At 41.1% G+C, this 19,329-nt stretch overlaps 1 protein-coding gene across 1 annotated transcript in view; it reads left to right on the top strand.

Annotated features, from left to right (window-relative positions):
• The window catches only part of ush2a (Usher syndrome 2A (autosomal recessive, mild)), a 504,211-nt gene that overhangs the window by 276,102 nt on the left and 208,780 nt on the right, over window positions 1-19,329 (top strand). The window contains exons 45-46 of the mRNA XM_055862864.1: window positions 12,510-12,727; window positions 12,858-13,027. Coding sequence (XP_055718839.1) covers window positions 12,510-12,727; window positions 12,858-13,027 — 388 coding nt within the window. The remainder of the gene's footprint in view (window positions 1-12,509; window positions 12,728-12,857; window positions 13,028-19,329) is intronic.

The following is a 19,329-nucleotide window of genomic DNA, read 5'->3' as shown; positions in this document are numbered from 1 at the left end:
AGACTAGTAAGGAGGCTAGGAGGGAGGCTAGTAGGGAGATTAGGAGGGAGGCTAGTAGGGAGGCTAGTGGGGAGACTAGTAAGGAGGCTAGTGGGGAGACTAGTAAGGAGGCTAGTGGGGAGATAAGGAGGGAGGCTAGTAGGGAGATTAGGAGGGAGGCTAGTAGGGAGGCTAGTAGGGAGACTAGTAAGGAGGCTAGTAGGGAGACTAGTAAGGAGGCTAGTGGGGAGGCTAGGAGGGAGACTAGTAGGGAGACTAGTAGGGAGGCTAGTAGGGAGGCTAGGAGGGAGGCTAGTAGGGAGACTAGTAGGGAGGCTAGTAGGGAGATTAGGAGGGAGGCTAGTAGGGAGATTAGGAGGGAGGCTAGTGGGGAGGCTAGGAAGGAGGCTAGTAGGGAGACTAGTAGGGAGGCTAGTAGGGAGATTAGGAGGGAGGCTAGTAGGGAGATTAGGAGGGAGGCTAGTAGGGAGGCTAGGAGGGAGGCTAGTAGTGAGACTAGTAGGAAGGCTAGTAAGGAGATTAGGAGGGAGGCTAGTAGGGAGATTATGAGGGAGGCTAGTAGGGAGATTAGGAGGGAGGCTAGTAGGGAGGCTAGTAGGGAGATTAGGAGGGAGGCTAGTAGGGAGATTAGGAGGGAGGCTAGTAGGGAGACTAGTAAGGAGGCTAGTAGGGAGACTAGTAAGGAGGCTAGTGGGGAGGCTAGGAGGGAGACTAGTAGGGAGACTAGTAGGGAGGCTAGTAGGGAGGCTAGGAGGGAGGCTAGTAGGGAGACTAGTAGGGAGGCTAGTAGGGAGATTAGGAGGGAGGCTAGTAGGGAGATTAGGAGGGAGGCTAGTGGGGAGACTAGTAGGGAGGCTAGTAGGGAGATTAGGAGGGAGGCTAGTAGGGAGATTAGGAGGGAGGCTAGTAGGGAGATTAGGAGGGAGGCTAGTAGGGAGGCTAGTAGGGAGGCTAGTAGGGAGATTAGGAGGGAGGCTAGTAGGGAGGCTAGTAGGGAGATTAGGAGGGAGGCTAGTAGGGAGATTAGGAGGGAGGCTAGTAGGGATATTAGGAGGGAGGCTAGTAGGGAGGCTAGTAGGGAGATTAGGAGGGAGGCTAGTAGGGAGATTAGGAGGGAGGCTAGTGGGGAGGCTAGGAGGGAGGCTAGTAGGGAGGCTAGTAGGGAGACTAGTAAAGAGGCTAGTGGGGAGACTAGTAAGGAGGCTAGTAGGGAGATTAGGAGGGAGGCTAGTAGGGAGGCTAGTAGGGAGACTAGTAAGGAGGCTAGTAGGGAGGCTAGTAGGGAGGCTAGTAGGTAGTGTAGTAGGAAGACTAGTAAGGGGGCTAGTAGGGAGACTAGTAAGGAGGCTAGTAGGGAGACTAGTAAGGAGGCTCGTAGGGAGGCTAGTAGGGAGGCTAGGAGGGAGACTTGTAAGGAGGCTAGTAGTGAGGCTAGGAGGGAGACTAGTAAGGAGGCTAGTAGGGAGGTTAGGAGGGAGACTAGTAGGGAGACTAGTAGGGAAACTAGTAGAAGGGCTAGTAGAAGGGCTAGTAGGGAGACTAGTAGGAGGGCTAGTAGGGAGACTAGTAGGGAGACTAGTAGGAGGGCTAGTAGGGAGACTATTAGGATGGCTAGTAGAAGGGCTAGTAGGGAGGCTAGGGGGGAGGCTAGTAGGGAGACTAGTAGGAGGGCTAGTAGGGAGACTAGTAGAAGGGCTAGTAGGGAGGCTAGTAGGGAGGCTAGTAATGAGGCTAGTAGGGAGGCTAGGAGGGAGACTAGTAGGTAGACTAGTAGGGAAACTAGTAGAAGGGCTAGTAGAAGGGCTAGTAGGGAGACTAGTAGGAGGGCTAGTAGGGAGACTAGTAGGGAGACTAGTAGGAGGGCTAGTAGGGAGACTATTAGGAGGGCTAGTAGAAGGGCTAGTAGGGAGGCTAGGGGGGAGGCTAGTAGGGAGACTAGTAGGAGGGCTAGTAGGGAGACTAGTAGAAGGGCTAGTAGGGAGGCTAGTAGGGAGGCTAGGAGGGAGACTAGTAGAAGGGCTAGTAGGGAGGCTAGTAGGGAGACTAGGAGGGAGGCTAGGAGGGAGGCTATGAGGGAGGCTATGAGGGAAGCTAGTAGGGAGGCTAGTAGGGAGGCTATGAGGGAAGCTAGGAGGGAAGCTAGGCAGGAAGCTAGTAGGGAGCCCTGCACCACACAGCCCTGACACACTGAACGCAGCTAGGCACTGAAAAACACTTGAATCACACACGTTCAGTTACACACATTCAATTACACACGTTCAGTTACACACGTTCAGTTACACACATTCAGTTACACACATTCAGTTACACACGTTCAGTTACACACGTTCAGTTACACACATTCAGTTACACACATGCACAGACAAGGTCTGGAATCACAAATAAGTTACAAGACAGGGGAGGAAAGGGTGTGTGTCCGAGTTAGGTGTTGGGCATCTCCCTGTAGAAAGATGGGTGAGTAATGGCTGAGAGCGGTGTCATCTAGGATTAGAAGAGGGTTTGAGGTGAGTTATAGTAGGGGAGGGGAGGGGGAGTGAGGGAGGAAGGAGAGGGTAGGTAAGGTTTAGGGAAAGGGAAAGGGGATACCTAGTCAGTTGTAGAACTGAATGCATTCAACTGAAGTGTGTCTTTCGCATTTAACACAACCCCTCTGAATTAAAGAGATGCGGAGGGGCTGCCTTAATCGACATCCATGTCTTTGGCACCCGGGGAACAGTTAGTACTGGTTGAGGGTGAGCTACGGTGATGGCGAGGCTACCTCCCCCTATCTCCCCCTCTGGTCCCGGTGACATCTGGGGGAGCCTTTAGCAGTTAACGTTAGCGCTTAGCAATGCAGCACGCTCTGAGCACGCTCAGTCACCTTGATCCGCCTGCCCTTGCCGAAGCACCATTACCCTGCTACTGTGTATGTGTGTGTGTGTGGGACCATTACCCCAGTACAGTCGGATGTAAATGGGGGAGGAAAACATTACCTTCAGAGCATGGGACAGAAATATCAATCAAATCAGGTAGGGTGGAGGGAGAGAGAAAGAGAAAATGGAAGAGTGGAGAAAAGGTCATTTAAATTTTTATTTTATTTATTTAACTAACTATTTGTTTAAATAGGCAAGCCAGTTAATTAAGAACAAATTCTTATTTACAATGATGGCCTAGAAACAGTGGGTTAACTGCCTTGTTCAGGAGCAGAATAACATATTTTTACGTTGTCAGCTCGGTGATTCAATCTAGCACCCTTTCAGTTACTGGCCAATCGCTCTAACCACTAGGCTACCTGCCTCTAACCACTAGGCTACCTGCCTCTAACCACTAGGCTACCTGCCTCTAACCACTAGGCTACCTGCCTCTAACCACTAGGCTACCTGCCTCTAACCACTAGGCTACCTGCCTCTAACCACTAGGCTACATGCCTCTAACCACTAGGCTACCTGCCTCTAACCACTAGGCTACCTGCTTCCGGTAAAGAGGGGGACACAAGGAAGACACAGACAGATAGACAAGGAAGGAGGAAAAATCCACTATTTCCATGGTTGACATATTCCTTCTTTTTAAATGTGAAAGCAGGAGGAGAGGAGAGGGAATGAAGAAGGGTAAAGACTAGGGTTGCAAAATTCAATAAATCCATTGGTTTACCCGAAATGCCTGTTGGAGGACTCCCACAATCAGGAGAGAATAAGCCGGAAGTCTGGAATCCTCCAACCAGGATTTATTGAAAACCAGGACATTTATTGAATGTTTCATGAATTTTGCAACTCTAAAAGACTCCTTAGACCAGCGTTTCCAAAACTAGGGGTCACCTGATTTGAAAATGCGAGATCTAGTTTTTATTTTGTTTTGTAAGTAACCTCTGGTAGCCGCTAGATGTGGTTGTAATAAACAGAGCGGTTTCTGTTTTCTTCATACAAATGTGTGTCACGTTCCTGACCTGTTTTCTGTTGTTTTGTATGTGTTTAGTTGGTCAGGACGTGAGCTGGGTGGGAATTCTATGTTGTGTGTCTAGTTTGTCTGTTTCTATGTCAGCCTAGTGTGGGTTCTCAATCAGAGACAGATGGTAGTCGTTGTCTCTGATTGAGACTCATATATAGGAGGCTTGTTTTGTGTTGGGATTTTGTGGGTGTTTGTTACCTGTCTCTGTGTTTGTGTTCTGCACCAGATAGGTCTGTATCGGTTTTGCACATTTGTTATTTTGTATGTTGTTTGTAGTGTTTCACTTGTGTTTATATTAAACATGTTTAACACTAGCCGCGCTGCACTTTGGTCCTCTCCTTCACCCATGGAAGAAAACCTTTACAATGTGTCTCTATCTTTTGAACGGTTAAGCTACAAAAGACACTAAATATTTTATTTACATAAGTATGCAAAATTCCAAGCTTCGGCTAGAGTGGTGTAAAGCTTGCCGCCATTGGACTCTGGAGCAGTGGAAACATGTTCTCTGGAGTGATGAATCACACCTCACTATCTGGTAGTCCCGACGGACAAATCTGAGTTTGGCGGATGCCAGGAGAACGCTACCTGCCCGAATGCATAGTGCCCACTGTAAAGTTTGGTGGTGGAGGAATAATTTTCTGGTTCTGTTTTTCATTTTTTGGGCTAGGCCGATTAGTTCCAGTAAAGGGAAATCTTAACGCTACAGCTTACAATGACGTTCTAGACGATTCTGTGCTTCCAACTTTGTGGCAAAAGTTTGGGGAAGGCCCTTTCTTGTTTCAGCATAACAATGTGCACAAAACCAGGTAGATACAGAAATGGTTTGTCAAGATTGGTGTGGAAGAACTTGACTGGCCCGCACAGAGCCCTGACCTCAACTCCATCGAACACCTTTGGGATGAATTGGAACCCCGACTGCGAGCCAGGGCTAATCGCCCAACATCAGTGCCCGACCTCACTAATGCTCTTGTGGCTGAATGAAGCAAGTCCCCGCAGCAATGTTCCAACATCTAGTGGAAAGCCTGTTATAGCAGCAAAGGGGGGAACAACTCCATATTAATGCCCATGATTTTGGAAGGAGATGTTCGACGAGCACTGTTGGTCAGGTGGTGTGTTATGACCCATTCACTGAAAAAGAAGACTCTCAGGAACACGTCTTCTGTTTCCCTCAATCCACACAGGACTTATTAGAACAGAGTGGACAAGACCAAACTGGGGAAATGTTGTTTCTACACAGAATATCATACAAAATGATTGCTTGATGATCTTCTGAACTTCCCAATACCTTTCTGGTGCATTTCAGTCACTTCAAACCATACTTCCTTGAAACAAAAGTACTGTCAGATTTATTTGTAATAGACTGTCATAGCCCATAAAAATGTAAACATTGGCCTTTGATTACATAACTGTTTTACATGGTGGGGTTGCAAATGTACATATTTGTTTTTCAAAATGGGGTCTTGGGCCTAAAACGTTTGGTAACCACTGCCTTAGAATTAGTCAATGGACAAACTGAACACAGAACTCCCCTGACAGACCACACTCTCCCTAGTTAGCCCCTAACAGACCACACTCTCCCTAGTTAGCCCCTAACAGACCACACTCCCACTAGTTAGCCTCTAACAGACCACACTCCCCCTAGTTAGCTCCTGACAGACCACACTCACCCTAGTTAGCTCCTGACAGACCACACTCCCCCTAGTTAGCCCCTGACAGACCACACTCCCCATAGTTAGCCCCTGACAGACCACACTCCCCCTAGTTAGCCCCTGACAGACCACACTCCCCCTAGTTAGCCTCTAATAGACCACACTCCCCCTAGTTAGCCTCTAATAGACCACACTCCCCCTAGTTAGCCCCTAACAGACCACACTCCCCCTAGTTAGCCCCTAACAGACCACACTCCCCCTAGTTAGCCCCTAACAGACCACACTCCCCCTAGTTAGCCCCTAACAGACCACACTCCCCCTAGTTAGCCCCTAACAGACCACACTCACCCTAGTTAGCCCCTAACAGACCACACTCCCCCTAGTTAGCCCCTAACAGACCACACTCCCCCTAGTTAGCCCCTGACAGACCACACTCCCCCTAGTTAGCCTCTGACAGACCACACTCCCCCTAGTTAGCCTCTAATAGACCACACTCCCCCTAGTTAGCCTCTAATAGACCACACTCCCCCTAGTTAGCCCCTAACAGACCACACTCCCCCTAGTTAGCCCCTAACAGACCACACTCCCCCTAGTTAGCCCCTAACAGACCACACTCCCCCTAGTTAGCCCCTAACAGACCACACTCCCCCTAGTTAGCCCCTAATAGACCACACTCCCCCTAGTTAGCCCCTAACAGACCACACTCCCCCTAGTTAGCCCCTAACAGACCACACTCCCCCTAGTTAGCCCCTAACAGACCACACTCCCCCTAGTTAGCCCCTAACAGACCACACTCCCCCTAGTTAGCCCCTAACAGACCACACTCACCCTAGTTAGCCCCTAACAGACCACACTCCCCCTAGTTAGCCCCTAACAGACCACACTCCCCCTAGTTAGCCCCTAACAGACCACACTCCCCCTAGTTAGCCTCTAACAGACCACACTCCCCCTAGTTAGCCCCTGACAGACCACACTCCCCCTAGTTAGCCTCTAACAGACCACACTCCCCCTAGTTAGCTCCTGATAGACCACACTCCCCCTAGTTAGCCTCTAACAGACCACACTCCCCCTAGTTAGCCCCTAACAGACCACACTCTCCCTAGTTAGCCCCTAACAGACCACACTCTCCCTAGTTAGCCCCTAACAGACCACACTCCTCCTAGTTAGCCTCTAACAGACCACACTCCCCCTAGTTAGCTCCTAACATACCACACTCCCCCTAGTTAACCCCTGACAGACCACACTCCCCCTAGTTAGCTCCTGACAGACCACACTCCCCCTAGTTAGCCTCTAACAGACCACACTCCCCCTAGTTAGCTCCTGACAGACAACACTCCCCCTAGTTAGCCTCTAACAGACCACACTCCCCCTAGTTAGCCCCTAACAGACCACACTCCCCCTAGTTAGCCCCTAACAGACCACACTCCCCCTAGTTAGCCCCTAACAGACCACACTCCCCCTAGTTAGCCCCTAACAGACCACACTCCACCTAGTTAGCCCCTAACAGACCACACTCCACCTAGTTAGCCCCTAACAGACCACACTCTCCCTAGTTAGCCCCTAACAAACCACACTCCCCCTAGTTAGCCCCTAACAGACCACACTCCCCCTAGTTAGCCCCTAACAGACCAGACTGACAATCCAGTTTCACTTATTCTATGTTGAGAAGCTATGGGGTAACGCAAATTTCAAGGGGGTGAGGCTATTCAAGGGGGATGCTAGAGTATCAAGTTTTAATGTCACGTGCACAATTACAGTGAAATGCCTTTCTTGCATTCTCCAAACCCAACAATGCAGTAATCCATATTAATGTAGGACAGAAAATAACATAAGTTAGAACAAAAATACATAAGAAATATAAATAAGAAATAAGAACAGAAGAAGCTATATACAGGGTCAGTTCCAATATTAATGTGCATATAATATAATATAATATAATATAAATATAATGTGCAGGGACACTGGATCGATAGAGGTAGATATGTATAGGGGTAGGCAGCAGGATATATGATAAACAGAGTAGCAGCAGCTTAAATTATGATTGTGTGTAAGTGTGTGTGCGTGTGAGTCAGTATAAATGTGTGCACATGCTATGTGTGTGTTCTGTTAGCTGTTTAGCAGTCTTATGGCTTGGGGATAGAAGGTGTTCAGGAGCTTCTTGTGTCAGACTTGATGCACCAGTACAGATTGCCGAGCGGAAGCAGAGAGAACAGTCTATGGCTTGGTTGGCTGGAGTCTTTAACTGTTTTCCGGACCTTCCTTTCACACCGCCTGATATAGAGGTCGTGGATGGCAGGGACCTCAGTCCCAGTGATACACTGGGCTGTCCGCACCACTCTCTGTAGCGCCATGCGATCGTGGGGTGCTGTTGCCATACCAAGCAGTGATGCAGCCAGTCAAGATGCTCTCAGTGGTGCAACTGTAGAACTTTTTGATGATTTGAGGGCCCATTCCAAGCCTTTTCAACCTCCTGAGGGGGAAGAGGCGCTGTTGTGCCTTCGTCACAACTGTGTGAGTGGACCATTTTAAGTCCTTAGTGATTTGGACACTGAGCAACTTGAAGCTCTCGACACTATCCACCGTCTATGTGGATGGGGTTGTGCTTGCAGCCCCCCCTTGTTTTCTGTAGTCCGCGATCAGCTCCTTGGTCTTACTGACTTTGAGGGAGATGTTGCTATCACGTGATCAGGCATACCACCATCGTGTCGTCTGCAAAATTGATGGTGGTGTTGGAGTTGCGTGTGGCCATCAGTCGTGGGTGAGCAAGGAGTACAGGGGAATAAGAACACACTCCTGTGGGGCCCCCGTGTTGAGGGTCAGCGTGGCGGAGGAGATGTTGCCTCTGTCCAGTGTCTGTGTTCTTTTGCCCATCTTAATCTTTTCTTTTTATTGGCAAGTCTGAGATATGCCTTTTTCTTTGCAACTCTGCCTAGAAGGCCAGCATCCTGGAGTCGCTTCTTCACTGTTGACGTTGAGACTGGTGCTTTGTGTGTACTATTTAATGAAGCTGCCAGTTGAGGACTTGTGAGGCGTCTGTTTCTTGAACTAGACCCTCTAATGTACTTGTCCTCTTGCTCAGTTGTGCACCGGGGCCTCCCACTAGCTTTTTAAAATGATCAACTTGGATTAGCTAACACAGCGTGCCATTGGAACACAGAAGTGCTCATGGTAATGGGCCTCTGTACGCCTATGTAGATATTCCATTCAAAATTTGCCCTTTCCAGCTACGATAGTCATTTAAAACTTTAACAATGTCTGCACTGTATTTCTGATCAATTTGATGTTCTTTTAATGGACAAAAAATTTGCTTTTCTTTCAAAAACAAGGACATTTCTAAGTGACAACTTTTGAACGGTAGTGTACATACATTTAAAAACATTAAATGTGCATTAAGAGTGCATTTATGAGTTCCACGTACATGTCAGTACATACACAAAACAAGAAGGTCACATGGGGGAGAGGCGTTGGGCCGTGAGGTGTTGCTTTATTTGTTTTTTAAACCAGGTTTGCTGTTCACTTGTACTATATGAGAGGGAAGGGAGTACCATGCACTCATGGCTCTGTATAATACTGTACATTTCCTTGAATTTGTTCTGGACCTGGGGACTGTGAAAAGACCCCTGGTGAATGTCTGGTGGGGTAAGTGTGTTTGTCAGTGGTGTGTGTAAGTTGACTATGCTTCCTTGTAAACAGGAAGCAGGAGTACAGAGTCTGATTTGCCGAAAAGCGGACGAGGGAGGGCCTTGTATGCTTGCTTGTGGGTAGAGTGACTGTAACGATTGTCGTCTGGAGAAGGAGAGGAGGACCAAGGTGCAGTATGGTAAGTGGTCATATTTTTTAATAAAATACGAAAACACTTGACAAACAACAAAAACGACAAACGAACAGTCCTGAAAGGTGAAACAAAACACTAAACAGGAAACAATCACCCACCAACAAAGTGGGAAAACAGGCTACCTAAATATGGCTCCCAATCAGAGACAACGATAGACAGCTGCCTCTGATTGGGAACCACACCAGGCCAAACACACAGAAACAGAAAACATAGACATACAACATAGAATACCCAGACATAGAATACCCATAGAATAGACACGTTGCTCTTCCATATTTTTATCTTTATTTACACAGTGAGGAATGTAGATGTAGAGGGCTGTAGTTGTAGAGGGGAAACTGTGAGAAAGTGTCTGGGGTGGGATTCGGTCCTATGTCGCTGCTAGACAACATGTGCAAAGTAGACTACAGCTCTACCGCTGTGTCACGCTTCTGCAAACTAAGGCCTTTAGAGCCTTGTTATCGCCCCCTTGTTTCATCAGCTCACCCTGTAATAAAGACAGTGTGTGTACATATGTGTGTGTGTGCATATTGTACATCGATGTGTGTATATTGTACATTGATGTGTGTGTGTGTGTGTGTGTGTGTGTGTGTGTGTGTGCGTGCGTGTGTGCATATTGTACATCGATGTGAATGTGTGTGTGCCTGCATTCCTGTGTGTAATTATGTTTTGAGAATTATGTTATCAATGTTCATGAACATAAATGAATCTACTCAGTCTGCAACCCAGAGTTTGTAAGATTCTGGTTGAATGAAACAGACAAGAGTCCGAGCTTACAATAGTCAAAATGTTTATTCACGGGAACGTTCCAACATCAAAAATGCAACCCAGTCTTTATAACACACACAAACAAGTTCAAATCTTAAGCTCTGCCTTGCTCAGACAGTCTGTGTTTTCCCACTACACAGATACATTGTTTAATCTGCAACATGTTTCATCATTCTCTGCAAGCCTAACAGTTTCTCCCCTCCACGGGTGGAGACAGAATGTCCTGTAAGGAACACAGTAGTCCAGCTTGTCTGACGATAGCTCCTCTTATCATTTGTTTCACACTTGCACCCTGCTTACATACTAAAAAGGAACAAAAGGTCCTTGTTCTAATTCTGACTAAAACTACACACATCATCAGATTATAGTTTTATGATTCTAATAAATTTCATACAATTATATGGTTTCAGAGTGGAATTATTTAATCATTATCTTTAAACATATAAATTATTTGATCAAATTATGAAAATGACCGGAGCTGTCGTACACTAGATGTGTGTGAAGGATTTTTTGGTGTGTGTGTGTGTGTGTGCGTGCGTGCGTGCGTGCGTGCGGCCGCGCCCGAACGTTTTGCTGGCCCCTCGCACTCGCTAAATGATCTGATTTGCACATCGCTGAAGGTGTGCACCTCGGTTCTAATCCCGGGAATAGGGCCCTTGTCCTTGTGATGTCACTCTTGACGTTCCGTTGTCAAATGATAATTCCGCCACACTCTCTCTTCTCATCTCCTTGCTTCTCACCACACACACACACACACACACACACACACACACACACACACACACACACACACACACACACACACACACACACACACACACACACAGTGCACAAGGCTTTTCTTCCTTGCACATTGATGAAATAATAATCCCTCTTTTTCCTTTGTTCTTTTCCACTAAAAGGCTGTAGTCACTGTAGCAAGAAATTAGGTTTACTGAACAAAAATTAAAATGCAACATGTAACAATTTCAACGATTTCCTGCGTTAAAGTTCATATGAGGAACTTAGTCAACTATAATGTATTAATTAGGCCCTAATCTATGGATTTCACATGACTGGGGATACAGGTATGCATCTTTTGGTCACAGATACCTTAAAAGAAATGGGCCTCACAATGGGCTTCACAATGGGCCTCACAATGGGCTTCACAATGGGCCTCACAATGTGGCTTCACAATGGGCTTCACAATGGGCCTCACAATGTTGCTTCACAATGGGCTTCACAATGGGCCTCACAATGGGCTTCACAATGTGGCTTCACAATGGGCTTCACAATGGGCCTCACAATGTGGCTTCACAATGGGCTTCACAATGGGCCTCACAATGGGCTTCACAATGGGCTTCACAATGGGCCTCACAATGGGCCTCACAATGTGGCTTCACAATGTGGCTTCACAATGGGCTTCACAATGGGCCTCACAATGGGCTTCACAATGGGCCTCATAATGGGCTTCACAATGTGCTTCACAATGGGCCTCAGGATCTTGTCATGGTATTTCTGTGCATTCAAATTGCCATTGATAAAATTCAATTGTGTTCGTTGTCCATAGCTTATGCCTGCCCATACCATAACACCACCGCCACCATGGGGCACTCTGTTTACAACGTTGACATCAGCAAACCACTCACCCACATGTCGCCGTACAGTACGTGTTGTGAGGCCGGTTGGATGTACTGCAAAATTCTCTTAGACGATGTTGGAGGTGATTTATGGTAGAGAAATTAACATAAAATTATCTGGCAATAGCTCTGGTGGACATTCCGGCAGTCATCATGCCAATTGCACAGTCCCATAAAACTTGAGAGATCTGTGGCATTGTGTTGTGAGACAAAACTGCACATTTTAGAATGGACTTTTATTGTCCCCAGCTCAAGGTGCACCTGTGTAATGATCATGCTGTTTAATCAGCTTCTTGATATGCCACACCTGTCAGGTGGATGGATTATCTTGGCAAAGGAGAAATGCTCACTAGCAGGGATGTAAACAAATTGGTGCACAAAATTTGAGAGAATTAAGCTTTTTGTGTGTATGGAACATTTCTGGGATCATGGGGCTAACACTTTTTAACATGTTGTGTTTATATTTTTGTTCAGTGTAGTTTTGTAACACCTTTCCTAGACCTTAGTAGACAGACTGGGTTTGGTGTGTAGGGTGTTCAGGAAAGAGGAAAAAATCAAACCAATCAGGTTGGCAATCATGAGAGCGAGAGTAGGGAGTTTGGGAACCATTCTAACCCTGTGTTTATTGTTGTCCATTTTGTCTCTCTCTCCCTCCCTCTCTTTCTCCCTCTCTCTCCCCCTTCCCTCTCTCCTACCCCCACTCCCACCCTCTAGGTCCAGGTCCTGTGGACCCCCCTGTGGTGTCAGCCCTCCAGTCGCATAGTGTGTCAGTCTCCTGGGCCCCCCCAGCCCAGCCCAACGGGGTGATCACCCACTACACTCTACACCTCACCTCCATCCTGTCCCTGTCACACAGCACTGCTACAGTACCAGGCAACACTACCAGTTACAGCCTCTATAACCTCCTGCCCTACCAACTCTACAGCCTGCAGGTGGGTGGGAGTATGGTTTGGTGTGATGGATGGATGGATGGAGCAATAATACAATAATAACACCTATTGATGATTAAACACATTAAAGTCTATGCCTGTCTAACTGTATTGTCCTTTGTCGTGTTGTTAGGTGGAGGCCTGTACCCCGGCAGGGTGTACTCTCTCTGGGGAGTCCCAGTCCTTCCATACCCCCGCTGCCGCACCGGAGGGGGTCCCAGTTCCCCACCTCTACTCTGACACCCCCACCTCAGTACTGCTGTCCTGGGGAGCCCCGGAGAGGAGCAACGGAGAACTGGAGGGGTGAGACATCATAACAAGAGATGATGGCTTTAATAACACTCTATTCCCCATGGTGTGCTCTACTTTGGACAGCATCATGTGGCCCTCTTAAATGTGGCCATAGTAAAACATAGTCAAACATAGTCAAACATAGTCAAACATAGTAAACCATAGTAAACCATAGTAAAACATAGTGAAACATTATAAAACATAGTCAAACATAGTCAAACATAGTGAAACATAGTAAAACATAGTAAAACATAGTAAAACATGGTAAACCATAGTAAAACATAGTGAAACATTATAAAACATAGTGAAACATTATAAAACATAGTAAAACATAGTAAACCATAGTAAAACATAGTGAAACATTATAAAACATAGTAAAACATAGTAAACCATAGTGAAACATAGTGAAACATAGTAAAACATAGTAAAACATGGTAAACCATAGTAAAACATAGTGAAACATAGTAAAACATAGTAAAACATAGTAAAACATAGTAAACCATAGTGAAACATAGTAAACCATAGTCAAACATAGTCAAACATAGTCAAACATAGTCAAACATAGTCAAACATAGTAAAACATAGTAAACCATAGTAAAACATAGTTAAACCATAGTGAAACATAGTGAAACATAGTAAAACATAAGAAAACATAGTAAAACATAGTAAACTATAGTAAAACATAGTGAAACATTATAAAACATAGTAAAACAGAGTAAACCATAGTAAAACATAGTGAAACATAGTAAAACATAGTGAAACATAGTAAAACATAGTAAAACATAATAAAACATAGTAAACCATAGTGAAACATAATAAACCATAGTGAAACATTATAAAACATAGTGAAACATTATAAAACATAGTGAAACATTATAAAACATAGTGAAACATAGTAAAACATAGTGAAACATAGTAAAACAGAGTGAAACAGAGTAAAACAGAGTGAAACATAATAAAACATAGTAAACCATAGTGAAACATAATAAACCATAGTGAAACATTATAAAACATAGTGAAACATTATAAAACATAGTGAAACATTATAAAACATAGTGAAACATAGTAAAACATAGTGAAACATAGTAAAACAGAGTGAAACAGAGTAAACCATAGTGAAACATAATAAACCATAGTGAAACATTATAAAACATAGTGAAACATTATAAAACATAGTGAAACATAATAAAACATAAACCATAGTAAAACATAGTGAAACATTATAAAACATAGTAAAACATAGTGAAACATAATAAAACATAGTGAAACATAATAAAACAGTAAAACATAGTGAAACAGAGTGAAACATAATAAAACATAGTGAAACATAGTGAAACAGAGTGAAACATAGTGAAACAGAGTAAAACAGAGTGAAACATAATAAAACAGTAAAACATAGTGAAACATAATAAAACATAGTGAAATATAATAAAACAGTAAAACATAGTGAAACAGAGTGAAACATAATAAAACATAGTGAAACATAATAAAACATAGTGAAACAGAGTGAAACATAATAAAACATAGTGAAACATAATAAAACATAGTGAAACATAATAAAACATAGTAAAACATAGTGAAACATAATAAAACATAGTGAAACATAATAAAACATAGTAAAACATAGTGAAACATAATAAAACATAGTGAAACATAATAAAACAGAGTGAAACATAGTAAAACATAGTGAAACATAATAAAACATAGTGAAACATAATAAAACATAGTAAATCAGAGTGAAACATAATAAAACAGAGTAAAACATAGTGAAACAAAGTGAAACATAGTAAAACAGAGTGAAACAGAGTGAAACATAGTAAAACATAGTGAAACATAATAAAGCATAGTGAAACATAATAAAACATAGTAAAACATAGTGAAACATAATAAAACATAGTGAAACAAAATAAAACATAGTAAAACAGAGTGAAACATAATAAAACAGAGTGAAACATAGTGAAACATAGTGAAACATAGTGAAACAGAGTGAAACAGAGTGAAACAGAGTGAAACATAGTGAAACAGAGTGAAACATAGTGAAACATAGTGAAACAGAGTGAAACAGAGTGAAACATAGTAAAACAGAGTGAAACAGAGTGAAACATAATAAAACAGAGTGAAACATAGTGAAACATAATAAAACAGAGTGAAATATAATAAAACAGTGAAACAGAGTGAAACATAATAAAACAGTAAAACATAATAAAACAGTAAAACAGAGTGAAACATAGTGAAACATAGTGAAACATAGTGAAACATAGTGAAACAGAGTGAAACATAGTGAAACATAGTGAAACCGAGTGAAACAGAGTGAAACAGAGTGAAACATAGTGAAACAGAGTGAAACAGAGTGAAACAGAGTGAAACAGAGTGAAACAGAGTGAAACAGAGTGAAACATAATAAAACATAGTGAAACATAGTAAAACAGAGTGAAACAGAGTGAAACATAGTAAAACAGAGTGAAACATAGTAAAACAGAGTGAAACATAGTAAAACAGAGTGAAACATAGTGAAACATAATGAAACATAGTGAAACAGAGTGAAACATAATAAAACATAGTGAAACATAATAAAACATTGTAAAACAGAGTGAAACATAGTGAAACAGAGTGAAACATAGTAAAACAGAGTGAAACATAGTGAAACATAGTGAAACATAGTGAAACAGAGTGAAACATAGTGAAACAGAGTGAAACATAATAAAACATAATAAAACATAGTGAAACAGAGTGAAACAGAGTGAAACAGAGTGAAACATAGTAAAACAGAGTGAAACATAGTAAAACAGAGTGAAACATAGTAAAACAGAGTGAAACATAGTAAAACAGAGTGAAACATAGTAAAACAGAGTGAAACATAGTGAAACATAGTGAAACAGAGTGAAACAGAGTGAAACATAATAAAACAGAGTGAAACATAGTGAAACATAGTGAAACATAGTGAAACAGAGTAAACCATAGTAAAACATAGTGAAACATAGTAAAACATAGTAAACCATAGTAAAACATAGTGAAACATTATAAAACATAGTAAACCATAGTAAAACATAGTGAAACATTATAAAACATAGTAAAACATAGTGAAACATAATAAAACATAAAACATAGTAAACCATAGTGAAGCATAGTGAAACATTATAAAACAGAGTGAAAAATAGTGAAACATAGTGAAACAGAGTGAAACAGAGTGAAAGAGTGAAACATAATAAAACATTGTAAAACAGAGTGAAACATAGTGAAACAGAGTGAAACATAGTAAAACAGAGTGAAACATAGTGAAACATAGTGAAACATAGTAAAACAGAGTGAAACAGAGTGAAACATAGTAAAACAGAGTGAAGCATAATAAAACAGAGTGAAACATAGTGAAACAGAGTGAAACATAATAAAACACAGTGAAACAGAGTGAAACATAATAAAACAGAGTGAAACATAATAAAACAGAGTGAAACATAATAAAACAGAGTGAAACATAGTGAAACATAATAAAACAGAGTGAAACATAATAAAACAGAGTGAAACATAATAAAACAGACTGAAACATAGTGAAACATAATAAAACAGAGTGAAACATAATAAAACAGAGTGAAACATAGTGAAACATAGTGAAACATAGTAAAACAGAGTGAAGCATAATAAAACAGAGTGAAACATAGTGAAACAGAGTGAAACATAGTAAAACATAGTGAAACATAATAAAACATAGTGAAACATAATAAAACATAGTAAATCAGAGTGAAACATAATAAAACAGAGTAAAACATAGTGAAACAAAGTGAAACATAGTAAAACAGAGTGAAACAGAGTGAAACATAGTAAAACATAGTGAAACATAATAAAGCATAGTGAAACATAATAAAACATAGTAAAACATAGTGAAACATAATAAAACATAGTGAAACAAAATAAAACATAGTAAAACATAGTGAAACATAATAAAACAGAATGAAACAGAGTGAAACATGATAAAACAGAGTGAAACATAGTAAAATAGAGTGAAACATAATAAAACAGAGTGAAACATAATAAAACAGAGTGAAACATAATAAAACAGAGTGAAACAGAGTGAAACATGATAAAACAGAGTGAAACATGATAAAACAGAGTGAAACATGATAAAACAGAGTGAAACATAATAAAACATAGTGAAACATAGTGAAACAGAGTGAAACAGAGTGAAACAGAGTGAAACAGAGTGAAACAGAGTGAAACATAGTGAAACAGAGTGAAACAGAGTGAAACAGAGTGAAACATAATAAAACAGAGTGAAACATAGTGAAACATAATAAAACAGAGTGAAATATAATAAAACAGTGAAACAGAGTGAAACATAATAAAACAGTAAAACATAATAAAACAGTAAAACAGAGTGAAACATAGTGAAACATAGTGAAACATAGTGAAACAGAGTGAAACAGAGTGAAACATAGTGAAACATAGTGAAACAGAGTGAAACAGAGTGAAACAGAGTGAAACAGAGTGAAACATAGTGAAACAGAGTGAAACATAATAAAACATAGTAAAACAGAGTGAAACAGAGTGAAACAGAGTGAAACAGAGTGAAACAGAGTGAAACATAGTAAAACAGAGTGAAACATAGTAAAACAGAGTGAAACATAGTAAAACAGAGTGAAACATAGTGAAACATAGTGAAACAGAGTGAAACATAGTGAAACAGAGTGAAACATAATAAAACATAGTGAAACATAATAAAACATAGTGAAACATAATAAAACATTGTAAAACAGAGTGAAACATAGTGAAACAGAGTGAAACAGAGTGAAACAGAGTGAAACATAGTGAAACATAGTGAAACAGAGTGAAACATAGTGAAACATAGTGAAACAGAGTGAAACATAGTGAAACATAGTGAAACAGAGTGAAACATAGTGAAACAGAGTGAAACATAATAAAACATAATAAAACATAGTGAAACAGAGTGAAACAGAGTGAAACATAGTAAAACAGAGTGAAACATAGTAAAACAGAGTGAAACATAGTAAAACAGAGTGAAACATAGTGAAACATAGTGAAACAGAGTGAAACAGAGTGAAACATAATAAAACAGAGTGAAACATAGTGAAACATAGTGAAACATAGTGAAACAGAGTAAACCATAGTAAAACATAGTGAAACATAGTAAAACATAGTAAACCATAGTAAAACATAGTGAAACATTATAAAACATAGTAAACCATAGTAAAACATAGTGAAACATTATAAAACATAGTAAAACATAGTGAAACATAATAAAACATAAAACATAGTAAACCATAGTGAAGCATAGTGAAACATTATAAAACAGAGTGAAAAATAGTGAAACATAGTGAAACAGAGTGAAACAGAGTGAAAGAGTGAAACATAATAAAACATTGTAAAACAGAGTGAAACATAGTGAAACAGAGTGAAACATAGTAAAACAGAGTGAAACATAGTGAAACATAGTGAAACATAGTGAAACATAGTAAAACAGAGTGAAACAGAGTGAAACATAGTAAAACAGAGTGAAGCATAATAAAACAGAGTGAAACATAGTGAAACAGAGTGAAACATAATAAAACACAGTGAAACAGAGTGAAACATAATAAAACAGAGTGAAACATAATAAAACAGAGTGAAACATAATAAAACAGAGTGAAACATAGTGAAACATAATAAAACAGAGTGAAACATAATAAAACAGAGTGAAACATAATAAAACAGAGTGAAACATAGTGAAACATAATAAAACAGAGTGAAACATAATAAAACAGAGTGAAACATAGTGAAACATAGTGAAACATAGTAAAACAGAGTGAAGCATAATAAAACAGAGTGAAACATAGTGAAACAGAGTGAAACATAGTAAAACATAGTGAAACATAATAAAACATAGTGAAACATAATAAAACATAGTAAATCAGAGTGAAACATAATAAAACAGAGTAAAACATAGTGAAACAAAGTGAAACATAGTAAAACAGAGTGAAACAGAGTGAAACATAGTAAAACATAGTGAAACATAATAAAGCATAGTGAAACATAATAAAACATAGTAAAACATAGTGAAACATAATAAAACATAGTGAAACAAAATAAAACATAGTAAAACATAGTGAAACATAATAAAACAGAATGAAACAGAGTGAAACATGATAAAACAGAGTGAAACATAGTAAAATAGAGTGAAACATAATAAAACAGAGTGAAACATAATAAAACAGAGTGAAACATAATAAAACAGAGTGAAACAGAGTGAAACATGATAAAACAGAGTGAAACATGATAAAACAGAGTGAAACATGATAAAACAGAGTGAAACATAATAAAACATA

Source organism: Salvelinus fontinalis, chromosome 15 (genome assembly GCF_029448725.1).
Source record: "Salvelinus fontinalis isolate EN_2023a chromosome 15, ASM2944872v1, whole genome shotgun sequence".
Lineage (NCBI taxonomy): Eukaryota > Metazoa > Chordata > Actinopteri > Salmoniformes > Salmonidae > Salvelinus > Salvelinus fontinalis.
This window is presented reverse-complemented; position numbering and strand designations above follow the sequence as displayed.